The sequence below is a fragment of the Cheilinus undulatus genome, linkage group 13, assembly GCF_018320785.1.
Source record: "Cheilinus undulatus linkage group 13, ASM1832078v1, whole genome shotgun sequence".
Classification (NCBI taxonomy): Eukaryota; Metazoa; Chordata; class Actinopteri; order Labriformes; family Labridae; genus Cheilinus; species Cheilinus undulatus.
Window position 1 is genome coordinate 10,531,747 of NC_054877.1, and position 23,158 is coordinate 10,554,904.

Below are 23,158 nucleotides of genomic sequence, written 5' to 3' on the forward strand. Positions count from 1 at the left end.
GCTGCGATACGCTACCTCAGCAACAATAACCTTTTCACATGCAGCTCACCTAATATGATTATGGAATATGTAGTAAAACATGTCAACAGGTGAGGGATCTTATTTGAGCAAATTTATACAACCTACTGTAGATGAATACTGGGAAAACATCAGAACAAAATTGCAGATAATTTTTTTTCTTTTTAAAACAATTTTTAGTGCAGTTCAATTTGTAAGGACTTGGATTGGAAACTTGAGGGTTAAAGACCGTGTACAGACCTAAATATTGTAATTAAATTGGTAGCAGGAGAAGTACCACTTCACTGTCCAAGCTCTGCCACAAGTAAGAAACCCCCAACTGGGATAGTCTTTCATGTGCAGCCCCCTCTAACATCTTTTTATTTGTATACAGGATCCTGTTCATAAATGTGTGTATCCCTGGCCTTTGTGTGTTCAGTAACAGAAAGAAAAAATCTTTGAAACTGCTGAGAAGATGATCAAGAACAGATTTTATTTCAAACACTGCTTTTAGCTCTCATTTTGAAATAATTCAAGCGAATAATTTTAACACTGAGTTCTAAAATCAGCCACGTGAAATGTATGTGAGACTACTAAACTGATTTGTTTTTCACTTATAAAAAAACATTGTTAGAGTTCATCATGACCTATTAGTGAGTGAAACTGTGACTCAGTTGCTCAGTAACTTTCGGTTTTCTTGATCTCACCTTGGGCGTCATGTTGTGTGTGATGCAGAACTGCAGGTGTGTGAGGATGCTCTCCATGCTGTGGAAGGCCTGCTGTCGGGTTGTCCTCAGGTATTTCTGCATGGCGCGCGCCATCGGGGCAAAGATGGCCTGAGCTGCTTCCCGAGGGTCCATCACTTCTCTGGGGTGTTTGGGTGACGAGGCAGCCTCCTCTTCGTGGAGACGTTTTATATGTGTGAAGGCTTCCTCTACTGCCACAACCAGCCTGAAGAGTGAAGAAAAACATCATAAAAGATGCTAGCAGCTGTGTGGTTATTTATCAGCAGAGACTCTAATCAAATAGGAAATGAGTTTTCTATTAGGAAACATTAGTCAGGTTCATTCCTGGATCAGGATTAGAAGCAAAGGCAAGGATGATCAACAGGATACAGTCAGTTTAATTTCTTGCCTAGAGGAATTTGTGTTTGCTTTCCAGTACCTTTAACTGAGACCCAGCCAGGAGTTGGAAGGAAATAAACTTAATTCTAGCAGTAGAAAATTCTCTCAGACAGCTTGGGTTCAATAGTTTTTGTTTGAAACTGTACAACAGCTAAGGCAATGTATTGGCTTGCATGGCAGGCACCCCAAACATGATCAAGAATATCCTCTTGAAACTTAAAAGTCTGTTAATGCAGTGTCATTATTTGTTTGACAACAGCACTATTAACAGACACATGTAGGAGCATGAATAAGTTTACTTCTTTTGCAGACTAGAGACAGATAAATAAAAAACATCCATTTGCTCTCGCACTCTCACTATTATTTACACAAATTCCCTGTTTTGACGATGTAAACAAACACTGCTATGTGTTCTTATGTAATGTGTTTATTCAGTTTTCCATATCCTTGACAAGAAAGGTGAAAAGCTGCCAAGTAAAATCCTTCACTGACAAAAAATCCCATTTGATTAATGTTTAAGGACAGCGAAAAGTCAGGGAGGTCACCATGACATTATTGTGTTCTGTTTAACAAATAGCAATTTTTATTGTTCCAATGTGACAGCTGTTCAGCCATTAGGGTATGAATTGTGCCTGCTGTCCAACTGATTGCATTAGCTTCAGACAAAAACATCTTATTGTGACCATTCAGCCTAAAACCACCACTTATGGCACGGCTTTATACTTAAGCGGTGGTAAAACTTCTCTCTGTCCATATAGAAAGATTTATTGTTGTCTGGAAGTTTCTCAGTCTGTGCATTTTCATTGTCTACATCTTGTGAGCACTCATGTTTGTCTGCTGCTTCACCATCACACCTGACAATGACTCTCTTGTAGTTAGATAATAACAGGTATGTGAGGATGATGATTATCTCGCTGACCTGGCTTTACGTTTGCGGACCCTCCGGTCCATCTCAGCCTCCTCGTAGTAATACTCATTGTGGGAGTTATCTCTCCTCCGGGCAGCTGCTGCTATCATGGCCCGGGACTGTCCAGTGGAGTTATTGGTGGTATTTTCTAAAAGAAAACACATAATAAGACAATAAATCTACAGTCTAATTTAGAAAAAAAAACTTCAAGACAGTACATTATAAAGAAATAGAGTTGAAAATACGTAAAGTTTGCCGAGTTATGGTTTAGAAAACCTGCGTCAGAGAAGTGAGTATGTACTGTGTCTGTATTTACCATCCAGAGAGTAAACCTTGAAGCCGGTCATCTTCTTGGACAGGATGGACTTGGGCAGGTTGAGCAGAGCGGGGTTGTAAACAGGGAAGTCGCTGTAATAACGGTCCAACACCCAGACAGCTGCCCGCTGGATACTGAAACACAGACAGAGCGTTAGTCATCACTGCCACAAGTAAGTACAGGTGTAGCTTTGACTGGAAACTGCATGAGGGTGAGCTAAAAACTTACTAGTACATAGAGAGTAAATAAAACAGCAGGTTATTCTTCTATCGAAGTTGAGTGTTTTTATTCCAGGATGGCACATATGAAAATTTATTTATGACATTTAGCATCTCAAATAAGCACAAAAGTGCTCATGAGTATTTGCTCGTTATTCAGCAGATTTTCAGCTAAGTGACATGTTCCCGTCTGCTGTTTGCAGTGACTCACACCTTTCATCCCAAGACCAAATAATAATGAATTCTTTAATAATCTTGTAAAGAGAGGGAGATTAGCGTTGTATTTTTTCCCTTTCTAACTCATGGATAATGTCTTACAGCTTGTTTGGTGAGGTTTACACCCAATAATTCAATGGCAAAGTTAAAGAGACATGCCATGTGGGGCGGGTGTAGGCAATGACTCAATGCTGACTTAAGGTTTCATGAGACTGACCACCGGCCTCTGAGGTGAAACTTTTTTATCCATCACTGTAGTGAGCTTGAAATACTTCTGCCTTGTTCTGTCCACATCCCTTTGCAATACTCTGCCCTACTACTACTTGGCAGTGCAATTTTAGTCCTGCTGCCACAATTCCAAGGCAACTTAAATGGAGCATATAATGGAGCTGACAAATATTAAGCAGCAGTTAATTATACGGCAGTTATTTCAAAGAAGAAAAGAAGAGAGACATTGGAGTAGAAGGGCAGTATGGCCACTGAATCAGCTGAGGGGTAGTTCTGCACTTGTTCGGCTAATATGAGACATAGATGAAATAAAGTACGCCAGATGCTGGCAAGTAGATTTGACTAGTTATATTCTCATCTGCAGTCTTTTATCTCACTCTAGAGTAGTGAATCTTAACTGGTCTGAGCCCAGTACCCACCAGTCTCTTTAATGACAAATCATGACCTAAAATACCAACTTTTTTCAACAACCCATACTAATTTAAAGAAAAATGTGGCTGCAGACATCAGACATCCAAAAATGTGTGCAACATCTGTCCTAACCACAATACTGTCAGTTTAAAATATCCAAATAAATCATAAACATGGAAGTAAGAGATACAAAGCAGAATGACCCAGGTCAACTGCTTTTACCAGCATGACTTTTCGATTTACTGATCAACAGTTTAAATATCAAAGTATCAAAGTGTGCAAGCTCTCTTGAAAAAATGTGTAGTTTGGATTTTGAACAGACCAAAATATATGACAAGGCACGACAAAACTAACAGGTTTTAACACCTCATTTCCCCATGAGAAGTAAATTTTTGCCCGTTTTTCAGAGGAATTACCTCATTATGATGGGAAAAGCAGCTTTTTTATTGCAAGAAAAGAATGAATGAGTTGAAATATTGAGAAACATTTAAATATACCCATTATCACAGTAAACTGAGACAAATAAAATGTAGGAATGCATGTCTATCAAGGACTTAAGTAATTCATAAACTTTGTGCCACCATTTGTTACCATGCACACATTTGCAACTCATTCAAAACACCACTGCTCTAGAGTACATACAGTACACCTGTAGCTATACTCAGAGACTGGCAGTCACACAGTGGGAAGCACCAAACTAATCATAGGGCTGTCAGTTTATGTTGTTTTGATGAACGGTTACTTTTTTGAAGAGTGCACAGAAGCTATGTGCTTAGTAGGGATGCCAGATATAATCGGCCTGATATCGGTACAAGCAGATATTAGCTAAAAAAGTTAATTATTGGTATTAGCATTATCAAAATTTCGGACAATATTTACATGTGATATTTTGGCCATGAAAGTCAGCATATATCAACTGTAAAATTTGGCCATACATACTAATGAATTAGTGGAGTTTTAAGCCTGATTTATGCTTCTGCATCGTTGACCATTCGAAGTTCTGTGTCAAGGGAACACGTCACTCTGCAATTCACCGCCATGCCGCTAGGGGTGTGTGGCTGTGTGTGTGTGTGTGTGTGTGTGTGTGGTTTCAGAGGGGTCACAGCCGAATCCCCGTTTATCTTCCGGGCACAGTAAACAATGGCGACCGAGGTGGAGCGGGTGTGTTTGGAGTTTGAGCTTACTGATAACGACAAACAAATTCTTTTGTTGCAAATGTTGAAGCGCAGGCGACAGGGAAGATGTTTGCGGAGGTGGTCTGTATGACCAGTAAAAGAGTCGAGGCTGAGAACGGGTGAACTTATCACACTAGTTCGCCCTATGAGGGACCTGGATGAAGAAATGACGTTTTGAGCAGACCAATCACAGCCCTTGTGGTCCGCGCCGCGATGCGTAGTTAGGATTTTTTGGAGGTGCGCGTCAGGCTATGGTGTAGGGGTCCGCATTGACGCACAGGGCTACGTGTAGCTATGCCGTCCATCAACTAAAACCTATGTTAAAGGTGCAGTGTGTAAAACTGAATATCAACATCTAGAAGTGGGTTCTAGATTGCATTTCTCTGCTGGAAACTGTGGCAACCAGTTGAATTTAATGTGTATCTGTAATGTGAATACAATACAATACAATACAACACAATAACTTTATTTTTCCTTTTTTCCTCTATGTTACCATGGAAACGTGTAAAAATCCAAGATGGCGGCATCCATGGAGGGGACCTTCCCCTTTGTATGAATTAAAGGTTTATTCTGAGTTGTTTTTTTCAAAATAGCTATTTTTGAATTTAGATGACTAAACACTTAGTTAGATAGACCGTCTTAGAAATGTTTTGCTTTATTTTACCAAGTTTGTTCAGCTAAATGCTACTAGGCTAAATATTACACACTGCACCTTTAAAGGGGCTATATATGTAACTTTTAGAAAAAAAATCAGTGTAGCGACACCGCCGGCCATCAGGCAAACTACAACAACATTGTTTTGCTTGTCCACAACAGTGCACTCCTTATGCACAAATGAGCCTCCAGTTTATCAGCTGATAAACACACAAACCAAGGTGATTTACTGACACCATGTATATAGAGGAGGTAAGTGAAGTAACAAAATAAAACACTAAATGAGCAACATGACGTTAGTGTGGTTTGGATAGCATCTTTGCAAGCAAGCTGACGTAATTTAGCATACATTCTATAGAACATAAAACACATTGTATTTGGTCTGCAGTCATGCCCCTCCTCTTCTACAGAAAGACGGCCATCTCTGGATCGGTATTTATCCCAAGCACAGAGCCAAGCTCCCTCCGTTTCTCAAATGCTCCACCGATATTTCCCCTCGATTTCCCCCTGCGTCGGTCAAGCTCTCATTTAGCTTGACGGACTTCAGCAGATAAAACTATCTTGGTATTTTATATTTTCGCTGAGTTCGTGTGGATGTTTGGGTTGCGCTAGCCAGTTGTTTACTCGCAGAAGCAGCCTTCTCCATCGCAGTTTCTTTCAATTCTACACACCTTAGCCAGGTATAAACAGAACAGGGGGGTGAGTGTACTATGTAGCGCCCGACGTCACATCCGTTGAGATTTCGTGGAAAATTCGGCCCGAGTTCTTTACAGATAAGCACATACTGTATGCCTTAAGCATCCACTATTGCTGCAGACAGATTTATGTAAATCTGGGTTGTTTGAAACTCACATCTCATGCAGACTGTGAGGGGTTAGAGTTTATTAAAGTATGGCAACATCTCATTTTCAGCTAAAATGTCCTGTAAAACACATTGAAAGCTGTTGCAAACCTTTAGTTTCTGATGTGGAGTGACAGTCTAATCTAAATGGAGTCCCCCCAGCTGTTAACTTGAGCTGCAGTTTTATAAAACTTTCATGTCTAATTCTCTGCAACCATTGACCAAATCCACCAACCCAATTTAGCTGTCATCTTGAGCTGCAAGATCTCCAACCTCTCTCTCTGCTCAGTTCAAATTTACTTGTAGCAAAAATCAGATGCTTAAATAGTTTTGTAAACCCTTCTTATAGTCTTAGATTTGATGCAGGCAGCTTTAAAATGCAAATCTGGATCTTTAATTTGAAAGTACATGAGATAATTATGCCCTAATGAAAGGGATAAGTGCCCATTGAGGAAACCATCATCCCAATTATGCCTCACAGATAAGTTACATAACCTACCACATGGCCCTTAGCGGCCACTGTAACCCTCACAACATCTCCACCTTCATCAGCAGACCAAGGCTGTGTTTATGCTATCTCCAGGTTGTGACAAAGATGATATTATCTATTTGATCACGTGGCCTTTAATAAATCAACAACCAGAATATTAAGACAGAAGAGCAGAGAACCAGAACATCAGCAGGGTTCAAGTGGGAACCTGCCCTCTTATCAATTCTCAGTTCAAAATAGAGCATTAATATACTTTGGCAATACAAAAGAAACATTTTCTTCCCCATTATCCATTTTCTATTTTGTATCCATCTCTATTTTCTTCCCTACGATCTAGTTTGATAATATATCACTATATTTCCCAACCCTTGAGTAGAGTTCAACCCCTCTTATGTGTGCCATCTTTGCAGTCAGTCTCACTAACCTGAGGTGTCCAACGTTGTAGAACCGGCTTGCTCCATCCGTGCTCCGGACAACTTTGAGACAAAAGGCTGGCTGCAGGTGTCGAACCTCCAGCAGCACCAGAGCCAGATACTGAATGAAGAGCAGAGCGTCCACCAGAGAGGCAGCGTACTCCACGATCCCCCTGTAGTCCCTCTCCCTGGGCTCAAGTACCCGCACACCGTAGAACAACCAATATGATGCCACGAACAGGAACACCAGCACCATCAGCAAGCAGCGGAACACGAAGAACCGAGGCAGTGTAGCCCGAGGTGGGCGGAGGAACAGCGCCCAGGATGAGATGAGTAAAACCAGTAGCTTGAAGGCCAGAGAGACATAAAGGCCTTCACAGGGCGTGCCACAGGGCTCAAGGCCGTCACGCCACAGGACCTGAGGGAGGATGAGAAAGGCCAGCGGGGTGATCAGGGCAAAGAAGCTCAGGCAGCCTCCTAGAGCCGGGCCTACGAAGCGTTTACACTCAAGTGGAGTTGACTCCTCTAAGTCTTTGGTGACACGGGTCAGGTCCTCATTAGAGATACTGTGTTCTGAGGTGCCGGTGACGACCGTCGTTGTCTCGCCCCAGTTATCATCCTGCCAAACAGAAAAAAGATGTTAAGATTTATGCATTTCCTGATGATTTAGGATTGATTTTCCAACAAAACAGTGCAAAATGGAAAAATTATTCAGGAGGTTTAATTCAGTAGGAACATTTCAATAAAGGTCTACAAGGTAATCTGAAGTTTCTGCAGGTTGAAGCACAATATGTTTAGTAATGTTATCATTTAAGAAAAAGCTGTGATAAGCAAGATGTGGTATTCACAAAGATAAAATTACACAATTTTTCATATAATGGCTTAAAAACCTCGTGATGTTCATAGAAAAAGATGTGCTTGAGCAGGCCCTTGCAGATATGTCTTTACAGATTATTCAACCGACCCTGTCGTCTCCACGGGTAGACTCTGCATCCAGCAGCGGTTCTCCTGGAGTCTGGATAGTGACTGATTTGTCTCCACGACTGCTACTGTCTCGGCTCTTTGAACGGTGACGATCCCTCCGATCTCTGCAAGATGCACACATAAAGACACATGTATCTGGCCTTCAATTTAAACCTGAAGTAGTCTTCATAAAAAGACAACTTTCTGTGGGCTCGAAAGCAGCCCTGTTCCAGCTACTTAGCAATGCATTTTTCAAATAACAAGGTTGATCTCACTTTTAGTACCATCTGTTTTCACTTTTTATAGTTTGTGCATCCATTATCTATAATACGGTAGAAGAACTCTCGGCCTGCAGTGACTGCTGTGAGACAGACTCAGCTCAGTGTCATCCTCCATCTATTGCTTGTATCTTTAACCGAGATGTGTTTCAGCCAAACCAGTGATGCTTAACAGTAAGGCAGCAGCAATCGATTCTTTTGGTAATCGAGTACACTGTTGAGTCTTCTGTCCATTAATCGAGTACTCTAATAAGAAATATCTAATTTTCTAAATCAATCACGTGCTTTACTAGTACCAGTACTAGACAAATAAGAAAGGGAGATGGCTTCCTTAAAATAACTACCTGTATGTTAAAACTTGGTATTAACAGGTTCAGTGCAATAATGCTGGGGGTTTAGAGATCCTCTCCCAGGAAACTTTGGGTGCTAAAACTTTATTTCTTACATTTTAGTTTATTTTTATTTTCCAATTCTTCATTAAAGGGGCACTTAATCATTTTAACATCCTCTACTTCATGCATGAGTGTAATATTTCACATTCTAGCAAGAATAAGGCTCCATCATTCATACAATGGTCTGATGATGTCTGAAAGCTGAACTCTTACATTACAGGAATATGATCTATTTTTCAAAGGGTGTTCACTTTTAATTTTTCAACACATTTTTATTTGGGAGTTCATCCGCCATAAAATGATGACTTTTTAACACCCTATCTGGACCTGGAGAACACATTTTCAGGGATAAAGCTGCTTTTCCTGTTGAATCTTGACTGTATGATGATGAACTCTGACCTATTTGCTCTCTCTGCTTAAGTCACCAGCCACGGCAATAAAGTTTCTATTTGACAGATACCTATTTATCAAGCTGTAGTCTTATTAAAAGCTTCGGTATCTTGGTTACGCTGTAAAAAAGATGTGAGAATGCTGAATTGTAAATCAATCATAATTAAACATATGACATGTGCACGTGGAAGGGAGAGTGAAAAAGAGAGAAAGCACCAAAACAGGGCTTGAATCATTAAGCTTGTCTCTTTTCTGTAACACAGAAGAATCAGTGAAGTTTATGAAACCCTCTGAAGTCTGCAGACACAAACTGGCCGCTGTCTTGTATGAGCGAGTAGCGCAGGCTGAGCGTAAACTTGGACATCTGCGTACTTTTACCAATGAAAGTCTCTTCACTCTGTGTAGAAAATGTTGTTTTTTCTTTATTTAAGCCTTTCTTTGCAACACAGCATTGCTCCAACATTGGCACAGTGCTTTATTTGCCATTGTGCCACGGCCAGTGGATGTATAAAAACACAGGGCCAGTACCTGCCAACATGACTGCATCATCTTTTTTCACTTCCTTCATGATTTTTCACACAGCGCAGCACATCATCTTTACTGCATGCTGCATTATAATAACAGCGAAAACAAGTACATTATGCCCCACAAATAACTGTCTGTGCAAAACACAGCATGCTGCATGACACAGCACCATGTCCAGGCTTACACCACAGGCATGTATGGATACATGACTGAATTAAGTGAAACCTCTAGGCAGATAATTTGCCTCAAGGATTTTTTTTAATAGAGTCACTCGAATTACTCAATGAATTGTTTCTGCCCTACTTCACAGTATACTTCCTATTTTCTTTAAATATGACCCAACAAGGGGGAAAAGCAGTTAAAAAGTTTCCCCAACCCACAGCAAGCCTGGCAAGATGGCATTAACGTGATGCTTATTAATTGTCATTCTACAAGTGTGATTGAGTTTTACATGCTAAATTGAAAATATTAACTAGCATTTACTGTCTTAAAAAAAAATGAAAATAAATAAAGGAAAATGCTGAAAGAACTAGAAGAGCACATTGCTGCCAAATTAAGAGAGAGAAAGCTGCTGAAAATGCATGTTCTATGTGATCCGTGTTTTCCCTACCTGTGTTTGCGGGAGCTTCGTGAATGGGACGACTTGTATGAGTAGCCCGAGTACTGCGACTCGTTGTCCATGTCTCGGGTCGGCGGTGAGCGGGCTTTACGAGCCCCGCCTCCTCCTCCTCCCGCCGTGCTGCGTTGCTCGCCGACTCCTCCCAGCTGACTCTTGCGCTCAGAGATGGACTTGGTGGATAGAGCCAGGGGCAGCTTGAGCAGGTCAACCTTACTCCTGAGGGAATCTATCTTGGAGGCCGATGAGGAGGGAGCAGGAGAAGGGGAGGCGGGAGAGCGGGGGAGCAATCACAGAGGAGGAGAAGAGGGATGGGTGGGAGAGGATGGTGGGTGGGAGAGTCGCCACAGGGAAGAGCTGGAAGGCTATGACCTGAAAGGAGACAGGAAAAGAGAGAGAAATGGTTTAAAGATTTCAAAAGTTTAAATTTTCTCCTAAGATCCATTATAGGCTTGTATGTCTTTATTGTAGAGTTTGGGCAGGGGATAGAGAGTGGGGAATGACACACGAGCCACAGGAAAGATATAAAGCCCAGGCCACCCACTTCAAGGATTACAGCCTCCATGCATGGGGAACATGGACGTAAACACTAGGCCACGAGCACTCCCAGACTTTTTTTTTTACACTAAACAGCACCAAAGCATCTTCTTATCATATGATCCTCAAGGTCCTTCCAACCTCAGGGAATTTATCCCTGAATGCAAGACAGACTTGAGGCATGATCCTTTAATGTCATGATCCTAATTGCTAATGGAATTTAACTGACAATTTTAGTACATATATGATATGTATATGATATGACAAGTCTTCAAACATACCCTTTATTTTGTCAGTTAACAAAATTTTGTTTTCTATAGAGATTAAAGATATGACTTTATGCATGAGCAATAGATTCAAAACTGTTTCAAATTAGGTCATCATCACTCACTAGGTCCACTCAAGTTTATAAAAAAATTAAGGGTTGACACACACACACACACACACACACACACACACACACATATATATATATATATACACCACTTTTCTCACGGGATAAATCCAAACAAGCATTACATTAAAAATGTAGATAAATGCAGTCTTTCTGCAACAGTAAATTATTTGATGGGCCTGGTTTTTGGCATATTAAGGCTGTCACAGTCCTAACAATGTATGCCAAATCCACACACAAGACCCTAAAGATGATACCATGGAAAGCATGGAAGGAAGGTGCATATATTCATGATGCTGATGATTACATTCATCTTAAACCCGACTGAAGCTGTATCATTACTAATGTTAGAACAATTATCAAATTTACAGCAATCTTTGTAAGTTGTTAGGGGAATATCAATTATAGCTAGTTGGTTCTGGGCTGAAAAGCTAAGATGATACCAAATGAAGAATGTTTGGGAGCAAAAAGACTGGCTGTTATTACTGAACTGAGTGAAGCTGGATGGATATTGGCTGTGAAGTCAAAAGCAAGATCAGGTTTTCATGTGCCAAACCAAGGCAACCAGTCCTGAACAAAACAAGACTGCTTGGTGAAAAATGCACAGTTAATGAGTCTAAATAGTGAAAAAAAATAATGAATGAATAAAACATGGAATAAAAAATCCCATCCTCACAATAATTTTACCAATTTGGTCCAGCCAACAATCTGACACTCAAATATATTCACTTTAAACTGATGTATAAGCCAGGAAAAGCAAAGAACCCTCACATTAATGGAGCATGACCACACCATTATTGTATAGTCTTTAAAACTAAAATCAATACGCAATTGTTTTCTCTTTTGCTTATGGTAATATGTTATGTTGCTGATGTAAATGTCCCATCTTGTAAATAATAAAGGTACCAGGTGATGACAAATGACAATTTTAGGTATGACTGCAGCAGAACTGAACAGTCTTTGGCTCACTATCTGGTTTAGGTGGATCAACTCAAACATGACCACCAGTTGATTTAACCGTACTTATGATGTGAGATGACCCTTCAAAATAAGAGTCCATGTTTAATCTCTCACCCTGACACACTGAGCTCTGTGATCCACCATTTTAATGATCATTAACCTCTTAAACTGAGCCTTTGGTGTCATCTCCATCTCCCAGGTCTGAGCTGAGGTTAATCATCACATGACTGTATCTCCTCTCACAGACGAGCCAGCTTTAGCTGCTGTTAGCTTCGACACAATGGCGGCCATATTGGATTACTGTGTTTTCACAAAACTTGTTTGCCCTCTCCCTCCCTCTCGCCATCTCACATTCCCTCCCGCACTGCCCTCGTCCCCTGGGAAACGAGGGCCTCTCCGCTGCCATGGCGATGAAAGAGGGTGTTCAGCTGGAGGGGGATTGGAGGTTGACAGTTGCCTTGGAAACCTGACCTTACGCCGCCCTCTGCCACTCCGTTCTCCACGCCGGTGTAGAAAAAAATTACCAAAATGAAAGTGCTGGCATGACGGATGTTGGACTGTCATATGGTGGTTAATTGATGAAAGGTGGGAGAGGCTCGCCGGCTTTGATTGGACCGTTTTGGAAATGTAGAGGGACGTTTGCTGCCATCACTGTCTTACAGGGTCCTGCTTTTACTTAATGTGGTTTTTCTGCTCCAGCACCGCCATTGTGCTTAAAAATCCACTTCCCTTCAAGCCAAACACTGTCCAACAACAGAACCGTCTGTGGGATTTCTGTGAATTTGTCCTTGTCAGATTCTTTGTGCACTTCTTTGTTTTACTGTCTTTCACTGACATTTAGTTTTAGAAGGAAGAACCAATAAAACCACTAAGTTTTACCAGACTACAGAGGCTTTGAGTTCCCTGCAGAGATCTGCAAAACCTCAACAGCATGCCTGTTCCAAGCCACAAAACTCACATAACTAACAGCCTCTTCCATGTGCATCATTGAAAGCTTTCATCTTCAATACTGGTGGACGAGTCAGCGTCTTAAACACAGAGACATGCTGTGCTTTTAAGCCATATAAAGTGCAGAAAGTTATGTTTCATGCCTTCCACATGTTATCTCCAAAACAGAGAGAAATCTGCCCTTTAAATGTCACACAACATGAGCAAGCAGATGTTTCAGATATCACCGCAAAACATTATCACTGAAAAGAACTTGAAAGAACGTTCCAAGATCCGTTTTCTCTGGTACATTGAAGCATCTGATAAATAGATAGAGGCTATAGAGTCACATGAAGTTGATAAAAGCAGAGAAACACACTGTATATTTTCAGACTGGCAATTAACTGAGTCTAAATAATCAGTACATTTACATGCAGTTTGAAAAAGTCGTTTTAAAGTGTTAGTCTTAAACCAGACTTTCTGCATGCATGGAAACATACTACGCCAACTGAAATTGTACCGATGTAAAAATCTAGCGTATAGGCCGCACAGCGTGTTGTTAACTTTGTTGAGGCAGGAGGAAAGTTTGTACTCTCAGGAGATTCAGAAAAACAGACAGCTTTTAAACTGGGGTGAGGTGTTTCTAGATTTGAAGTTGGAGTAAAACCCTAGATTTGTGGTAAATTTTGTCCTGCATATATATGCTTCAGCTGGATCAGACTGGTCTAGGTGTTCTGCTCGTGCTCTACAGTCTCAGTACTGGACCTGGACCAAGAAGTTGAAAGCATAACACCAAGCATAGCAGCAGTTGTATCATCATCTGCCTTTGGACATCATCATAAGCTGGAGGAAGAGCTCTTAACTCATTTGTACCAAAGGTAAAGCCCAAAAATAGAGCAAAAGGTATGTAAAAAAAAAACAGTGCTATTAAGCTGCTTATGATTATAACTGTTTAAAATACAGCTGGTTAGTGGTTTGCAGGTAGAAGGCCCATAGTGACTTCTGGAAATGGGACATATCGCCATCAACTGTAGCAGAGATGAATCTGCTCCAGCCAATAAATCAATTCTCTCTCCGTGTATATAGTGGGATAACTGAACAGCCAGTTAAACTGGCTTATAGACTATATATACACTAAATATATAGACCATAACCATAGCTCTACTTTACATGTGACTGACTGTTTTTTTTTATCTAATGACTGTAAAAGTTAAGCGGAAACTTTCCTTTCCAGACAGAGAAACCACCACACCAAAGCAACAATTTGAATTCATCACTGTTCTGCATGTTTACACACCATCTCGAGAAAATAACAATTACAGCAAACAGTCCATTTTGCAGGGGAATTACACTGCAAGAGGAGTCATTTAGAAAATGAAAGGCAGCCATTGTTGATCATGTAAACTCCTGATGAACAGATGTGCATCCTTGATTTTCTTAAATGAGAAGAAAGAAAAAAAACTCTAAATTCTGATTTTTGTAATGTTTAAAGGAAAGAAATACTACCTTTTTAGCTTTAGCAAGAATAACCAAAGCTAGTTGGAACCATATGTATTCAAACAAATCATTTAAAAGGGCCTGTAAAGCCACATTATGTAATAACCCTAACCATAGGACTTAGTGTGGGGCTCCAAGGTATGCCCTACCCAACTACCTGGCCCTAACTCTAACCGCTTAGTAACTTATGCCTAAACCCAACCCCCCTTCAGGGCTCTAGACTAAACACCTACCCTACTACCTTGCCCTAACACTAACCGCTTAGTGGCTTAGTAAATGTGGTGTTATTACATGATGGATGGAAAATGTATTACATTATTACATAATGCGGCGTTATTACATAATGCGGTGCTACAGGGCCATACACATATGCTTTAGTGACTAATAAACATGTAATACAAACACAGCTTTGGCTTTATGAGCTAAATTCCCAATTAGATATTTTTCCAAATCTGTCATCCCTAGTTTAATTTATCTAATATTGTATTGTTTATAATATAGAATGATGTATTGTTTATGTTTGTTGAATAATACATAAGATGAGGAAACTAAAAATAACTGCATATATAATCACAATATTGGGGAAAAAAATCACAATTAGATTATTTTTTCAAATCGTTCAGCCCTAATTTGGTTCCATTAAAAATGTTTATTGCTGCCCTAACAATCACACACTTTCACTTTTTATGATGTTATTACCTTATGTAATACCTAGATGTAAAAAATATAACTATTAATGTTTTATTGTCATATGAGTAGAAATAACATGACTTTAGGACAAGGGAGGTGTTAATAAAGGGTGAGACAAAACATTGATTTGGTCTTTTATTGTTATACGGTTCACAAAATCACTGGAAGCTAGGGGTGCACCGATCGATCGGCCAAAATTGGAATCGGTGCCGATCTCCTTCATTTTGGGGGATCAGCGATCGGCCGATACTTACATATGAAGATCAGTGGATAAGATCGGTTTATCTACCTCTACCTACTAAAATGTAATGAAAGACTAAAGGAACGGATATAATTTAGTAGTTTGGACAGCAATGCTCTAAACTTTTCATTTATATTTGAGAGAACTACCACATGTGCAGTTAAAACAAAGTTTTTATTGTTTCACGGGTATCGTTCAGTGTTTTTCAATAAAATAAGACTGGAACATTGACGGTGTATGCTGTCAGTTACAAAAAAATATATATATATATCGGTATCAGCCAAAATCAGAATTGACAGGTCAGACTTTTTAAAGATTGGTGATCGGCCAGAAAATTGCAGTCGGTGCACCCCTACTGGAAGCAATTATTGATATTTTATTTGATAAAAATGTTTTGTGGCGTTACCGAGGGTAAAATGAACAGAGGTTAACTGATCTAAGAAAAAAAGCTGACAGAGGGATAGGAGAAGAAGACAAAATGTTGGACTTGGGACAGCAGTAAAAAGAGGAAGTAACAGGGTAAAGTGTGCTACAAGGTGAAACTGACACCAAGGGCAGTGAATAATTTCATTAATCCTGAACTTTACCCTCTGAGTTATTCCTATGCCATTTATGGCTTTACTGGATAGAGGAGCAGAAGAAAGGCTGGAAATGTAGGAGTGAGAGAACAGGACAGGACATGACATGCAGAAGAGGGCTACGGTTGGTTTCAAACCAATGCCATCTGTATACGGGGCCAGTGCTCTATGACTGAGCTATACTGGTACCCCCACTGTGTCATTCAGTGGCATTTCACATCCATCACTTCGTCAGACATTGTGATGTATCATTACTTGGCTGTATTACGAGACATTCATCATCACGGATTTGCTAAATCAAGGTGTAATTATTATGATGGGTGAGGAACGGTGCATCATTGTGGTGTATCCTGCACTTCCCACCCCACTATAAACTCTGTCTTCATTCTTGACAGCTGACCTCAACTTTAAAAACATTTTAATGACACCGTAAGAACAAGATGTCACAGCGCCTGCGTTTGACCTGTAATTCACTTAATGAGACACATCTGGCCCTGAAGGACTTGAATGAGGGTAGGCAGGGGTTTATAAGTAGAGGCCACATTCTAAAGAAACAAAAACATGAAAGAAACAAAGAAACTGGTTTGCATTCACAGATGAACATAATAAAGGAGGATGATATGACCATGTTGGTATCCTAACACTCAGCAACAATAAACCAACTTTCTTACACTGGCTCTTTATTTTTGGATTTATCTGTGAATGGCCAGTTAAAGATTTGGAGATTCATGAGTGAATTTCAGGCAAATTTGGTGTTTTTGTTTATAAAATCCTACAACAGATTTCACATATGAATAAAAATCTATCAACAATGTTGTCATGTTATGGGCGCGCAGATGGTTGAGTGGTTTAAGGCGCTACCCATGTGCATGGGCGGCCCAAGTTCGAATCTGGCCTGTGGCCCTTTACCACATGTCTCTCCCCTTTCTGTTCCCCGTTTCTGAGTCCATCCACTGTCCTTCCTCTATCTAATAAAGGCAAGAAAAGGCCCAAAAATAAATCTAAAAAAAAAAAAGTTGTCATTTTATACTATTCTTTCCAGCAAGTGCTTGCTGTGGCTTTGGGGAAGGTTTATTAAGTGTTAAAAAATAACTGTATGAAGTCACAAGGGTCTACTCGAATCGGATACCTAGGACAACAGACTTCAAACCAGCATCTTCAAACAACTTGTTTTCGCTCTGACATAACATCCAAAATGTGTAAGCAACTATTAAGAAGCTCCATTCTGCCTGCTGCAACACTTGCAGTAAGTATTACTAGAGCCCGACCGATATGGGACTTTTGGGGCCGATGCCGATAGCAATATTGGGGGCTAAAAAAAAAGCTGATATCCGATATATGGGCCGATATATGAAATAAGAATATTGATATACACAGGATATATACTATACATGAACACAAATTCTTATATTTATATTATCTTTATTTCACAAAGATGCAACTTAGACATTAAAATGCTATATAATAGTCTTATACTAGATATTGGTGGACATGTGAATTAACAGTGTTTTTTATTCTCTACTCCTGCATCTCCACACCTCTAAGCAGTAGAGACACAACTGGTCGACTACAACTCCAACAATGCTTTGCATGTCAAATATGGCTGCCCACTGAAGAAAGTCAAAGTACATGATCGAAAATGGATTAAAAATGGATAAAAAGACGCTTATTATCGGATGTAACGCTGTGGATTTGATCTCCAAAGACCCCGAAAAGTCACCAAGGTTCCGGGCTCACTACAACGGCGTCCTTTAGAGCTACGGAGACATTGATGGTAGCAAATGAACAACAAAATGGTCAGCTTTCAGAGAAAAAAAGAGTAAGTTTGTATGACATACGATTCAAAAGGTATCAACGTTTTTATAAACTGCGTCACATATTGTTTTATAGGACAAGACTGTCCTCAGAGACTCCAGCCAAGTTCTGGGCTCACTAGAAAATGTTCTGTAAGAGCTACGAATGCTTGGAAGACATGATTAGAAAAGCACAATGGAGAGCTTTCATAGGGGAAAAAAAAAAAAAACGTTAGTCCCCACGACTTACGGTTCAAATGTCACCAAGTGATTTATAAAGGGATGTGCCTGTAGCCGTAAACTCTAAGGGTTAATATATCGGCCACATATTGGCCGATGTTATTTAATCTGTGATACGCTATAATTGGCCTGATTAATCAGCCCACTGATCAATCGGTCGGGCTCTAAGTATTACAAACAATCTATGGACCACTAAGAAAATGAGATACATAAACTATGACAGGAATCAGAGGTAATTATCTATATATCCCTCAGCCTTTGTATGTCTTTGTCTTTAAAATTTGATAATTAATAAACCAACGACAATCCAATGCTGTACACTGCCAAATTTCACAAAACATCTGCAATGTTTTTGTATGGAAGAGCACCATTGCGTACTATCCAGGATGCACTCTCACTAGGGCTAGTTACCCCATACCATGTGACTGTCCCTTCCTTTCTGCCCCCTGCTGACCTGCACTCATATAGCTTCAAGCCTGACCTAGTCTGAGCACAGATGGATCATCACTTCGTAACATCACACAAGAAGTTTGAAAGCAGCATGGCCTAAAAGTCAGTAGTTAGAGACATACAAAGACAGATGCGTTGCTCACTTTGTGGCTTATTTTGAGTTGTTTTGATCACAAACAGCTCCCCAACAGCACAGCGGCATTTAGAATCACTGTCATGAGGAGACGACGCATGGATTAAATGACAAGATGTCCATTTTCAATGCATGCTTATGCACGTACATGAACTGAATAATACCAAAGCACATCTCTTCCATCCATGCCAGGACTGAAAAGTTTACTGTGCTTGAGCGTGGTATGGAGCACTTGCACTACCTAAATTATTTGATTTCAAGGGGTCAAGTGTGCTGGAGCATGATACAGATTTCCTTGTGTAAAGGCACAGTGTGGAGGATTTGCTTGTAGTTTGGATGGATGCAATATTCTACATGTGGCACCTGTTTGAAGCTCTATTTTAAGTTTTGGTACTTTTCAGTACTATTCATCATTAAAATATCAGCTTGTATCGATTTATATCAAGTGTTGTTGAAAATGCATCTAAGTATCAAAAAATGATAAAGCCTCAATACATGAACCTAATTTAAAAACTATAAACGCAGTTCAAGGCAGTCCTGTCTCCCAGCCTTTCTGTCGCCTCTCTTCGTGAGGATATGACAAACACTTGATCTATAGAGGTGTGGTCCAGTGTCAAGATGGATAAGGTTTCCTATTCATCGCAGTGTCCTCTGGCCTACTTAATGAGCATCAACAGACTCTCCTTATTGACTTCAGTCAGCAGCATTAAAGTTAAATTAACACACGCAGAATTCAAAGATCTTTCTGACACTAAGAGATCCAGTCTGTACTCTAAAACATCCTCAGTATCATTGTTTATGCCTCTTTACCTTCCAACATAAACATGCAGATTAATTTCCTCCCATTCTTCTCAAGTTTCTATTCCTTGACAGCCATTGTTCACCAGAGGTGTCATTCTCCAGCTTATTTATACACCTTTTTACTCAAACTCATTTCTTTTTCACAGCTCTGCGTTAAAGTGAAAGTCTCATTCTGAAAAAAAGAAATTCATTCTCGTTCACTCCACCAGACTGAATTTAAATGCCAGAAACAGGCCGCCTCAGTAATCTGTGCAGGTGTGTGGTCTGAGATTAAACACTCATAATGTCAGGCTTCATGCCTGCTAACTTCACGGTTGTCTGGTTTTAAGGATTAGGCCAAAGGGAGAGAAAAGCCATCTAAAATCTGTCATTACCTCAAGGCAAATATAACTGTTTTTCTGTACAAGCAAAGCTGCTAATGCTGCATAATTACAAGCAGATAAGATTCAGTATAACCAGCAAGTAACTGGCAATAGTTGACCTTCAACAAACCTCAGTAAAGGTATTTGAGAAATAAAATAAATCTAACAAGTAAATACTCCTATGCTCGTGTACTGATTGTTGTTGATCTGGTGGTTGCTCTGGTTAAAATTATATAGCTTTTGTGTCAGTTTAACAGTCCAATTTTGTCTGCAAAACAGATCAACCTAAAAACAGGTGTAACTTTAAATTTTTAACTTTCAAGGACATTTCTTTATCGAAAGGCCTTTCTGTAAATTTGAAGTTTTATCCCTGTTGCTTTATTTGCTTATTTATGGTTTTGTCTAGGTATGCTCAATCTTGGCTTTTTGCCTACTTCAAATATGGCCTTTTTTTTTTCTTTCTTTTTTTTTTTTTTTTTGCATTTTAGCCCAAACAAATATCATGCCTTTATATAAACATGCACATATCCATTCATTGTTAACAACATCATGTGTGTCCTGTGGTAAAATTAATCTGTTCCTCTTATTGCGACAGTCTGCTACAAATGTGAAACAACACAAACAACATCTTATCTAATAATAAATAGTTGGTATATTCTTTCCAGACACAGACAATCAGTAATGAAAAACCAAATGTAACTTTTTTTGGACATGATAAACATTATATATTCAATGTATTTTCAACAGTAGAGTCAAACCAAGCTTCATCTGACTTTTTGAGAGCTACAATCAGCTTTATAACAACCTGATGATGGATAATAAACTCTGTACAGCACTAGATAAAATTGTGACCCTTGGTTTAAAAATCAAAGTTAATTCTCCTAATTAAACAACCGATTTCAAAGCAGGATGATTCCCTAAGAAAATCCTGACAAAGGGCTTGAAATAACAGAAAAAGTGCAAAAGAATTAAACAACCTGTAGTTCAGATGTAAAACTTCAGTCTTTTACGCACAGGTCAGTGTTTAAAGAAAGAGCATTAAAAAATGAAACAAACTTCAGCTGAGGTAGTTCTCTTTCTGATTGGATCATGATCTTATTTGTACATTCTGCAGAGATCTACAACTTCTATATCTTCAGCTGTTAACACCAACAGAAATTTGCTGCATTGAGTTGAGTGTAATTGTTCACTCCAAACTTAGGACTGCATCCTAAGCATGCACTATTATCCACTACTACCCAGGTTGTGTTACAGTGCCTGTATTGCTGAGTTTATGATCAGCAGCAGACCTGAAACAGCTGATATTTATTAAAATACCTGATAAAGTAGATTGGTAAAATGCTGAGAGTCACGATCAGATCATCTGGTTAATAGTCTGGTGTCTGCAGCTTCTGTACAGCCATCCACTAGAGGCAGCTGTGTTAAAATCCTCCTAACTTTGTTTTGAGTCCCTTTAGTAAGGCAATATTGACCCAACATTGAAATCTGTGTTGAAATCTTTGCTGCCTGTAAGCTAACTTACATTAGGTGTTAGCAAGGTTTGCAGACATCATGTGAATTATGATGCGTTTAAGGTCCAGCTGGTAAAATGACTACTAGGTAAAGAAGTCTTCATGATGTGTTCAAATATAACTTCAAGAAAAGTTTGTTTTTGTTTGTTTTCTTGAAAGAAACTTGAATTGGTTGCATAGTACATAATGCATCCTTTGAGAATTATGTTTTTTTATTGGCCTATTGTTACTGTTTAGCCCTTTGAAGAGGCTTGATAATGTTTTCAGTTTATTAGAACTAGGTTCTTTGCAGGTGGCACCACACAGCAGCAGAGAACTCTTGGGGGTCAAGTAGTGATTTCTGCATAGAGACACACTACAAATAAGGCCATGATTTGAGCTGTTTACGACTATGCCAAGTGTTTTAAGTCAAAAAATATAATCATTCTTAATTATTAAACTATTTCGTGTCCTGAAAGTAATGAAATATACAGGCAAAAAAGGTTTAGAGGAACTCGCAGAGAAACTGCAGCAGGTAGGAGTTAAAAATACCTCTGTATAATGCCTAGACAAATGGTGTTACACAACACTCGTTCTTATTCAGTACAGTTTTGTTACAGTTAAGACCATTATTGTGGATGCTCAACACAACTGATATTCGTGTTGGCCATTTCGTTTATTATTCTTCTTCTGCGCCAGCTATCTCCTCCTTCATACTTTGTCATATTTACACTGTTTTAACTTTAAAAAAATTCAGTGTCTTCCTCATTCAACAGCTGTGCCATTTCTCATTTCTAACTTTTATATTTTTTAAAATATAGGCTAGCTATTTTCATGCTATTTTCAGCTATTCCTATGCTTTTTCAGCCATTGAATGCAAATATCAGCTACTTTTAGGCCAAAATCAGCTATTTTTATACTATTTTCAGCTATCTTAAGGCTACTTACAACAATTTTGGGCTGTTTTTTAAGCTTTTTAGGCTACTTTCAGCTGTTTTTTATCCTTTTTTAAGCTATTGAATGCCATTTTCAGCTACTTTTATGCCATTTTATGCTGTTTTCAGGCTACTTACAGCTATTTTGGGCTATTTTCAGCTATTTTAGGCTACGTTCAGCTGTTTTTAGCTTTTTTTAAGCTATTGAATTCCATTTTCAGCTACTTTTATGTCATTTTATGCTATTTTTAGCTATTTTGTACTTTTGTTTATTTTTAGCAGTTCTTCCACAATTCAGCTCTCAGCATCCCCACCCAATTTCAGCTGAAATTGTGATTTTGATCTAGTTAAACTCTGATCTTACCCGTGTACCCTCGGCTGATATCTGTCTCACCCACCTCCAGCCTTGCTAATTGTAATGGGAAATTCACCTCTCTTAAGAGATCCAGATAATTTGGCTCAGCTCAGTAGAGCTGGATGTTTGGATCCCAAACTGCTCTGCATTTGCTAAAAGTTTGGCTTTTCACATGTGAATTAAATTTTGACATAGGATGGATGAAATTTAACTGGCACTCAAACGTGAGCAGAGACTTTTCACAAACTGCTCGTCATAACTCGTTCGCTCAGCCTACAAAATTTATTTGGTCGCTAGTACTTTACCGTTTCAATTAAAAGCAAATTCGGGTTTTTTTATTTGTTAAAGAGGTTCGGCTAGCCTCTTAGCTTAGGACACCTCTAGACTCTTGTCCCTCTTCATCTGACAAGAAGACTCCAGAAATTAGGAGATCTGCGGGATTGAGTTATTTGTGATACTGATTGCCTTCAAGCCAGGTAAATCTATTAAACTGTGGTAAAAATCACTTTTCTGTAAAGGGATTGTACTCGGCGTATGTAGAAATTTTCTGATGGTGCTGAATAAGTTTGAATCCTTAAAATAGGATACTTGTTACATTGCTCCCTGAGAGGTTTTGTTACT

General features: G+C 39.4%; 1 protein-coding gene across 2 annotated transcripts in view; it reads right to left on the minus strand.

Moving 5' to 3' along the window:
- Positions 1-23,158, minus strand: part of LOC121520786 (vang-like protein 2) — a 34,032-nt gene that overhangs the window by 4,453 nt on the left and 6,421 nt on the right. For both annotated transcript variants that reach the window (XM_041804403.1, XM_041804404.1), the window contains 6 exons: positions 10,149-10,526; positions 7,955-8,078; positions 7,002-7,609; positions 2,345-2,478; positions 2,041-2,176; positions 705-948 (listed from right to left, as the gene is read on the minus strand). In XM_041804403.1, coding sequence (XP_041660337.1) covers positions 705-948; positions 2,041-2,176; positions 2,345-2,478; positions 7,002-7,609; positions 7,955-8,078; positions 10,149-10,219 — 1,317 coding nt within the window. In that variant the 5' untranslated portion in view covers positions 10,220-10,526. The remainder of the gene's footprint in view (positions 1-704; positions 949-2,040; positions 2,177-2,344; positions 2,479-7,001; positions 7,610-7,954; positions 8,079-10,148; positions 10,527-23,158) is intronic.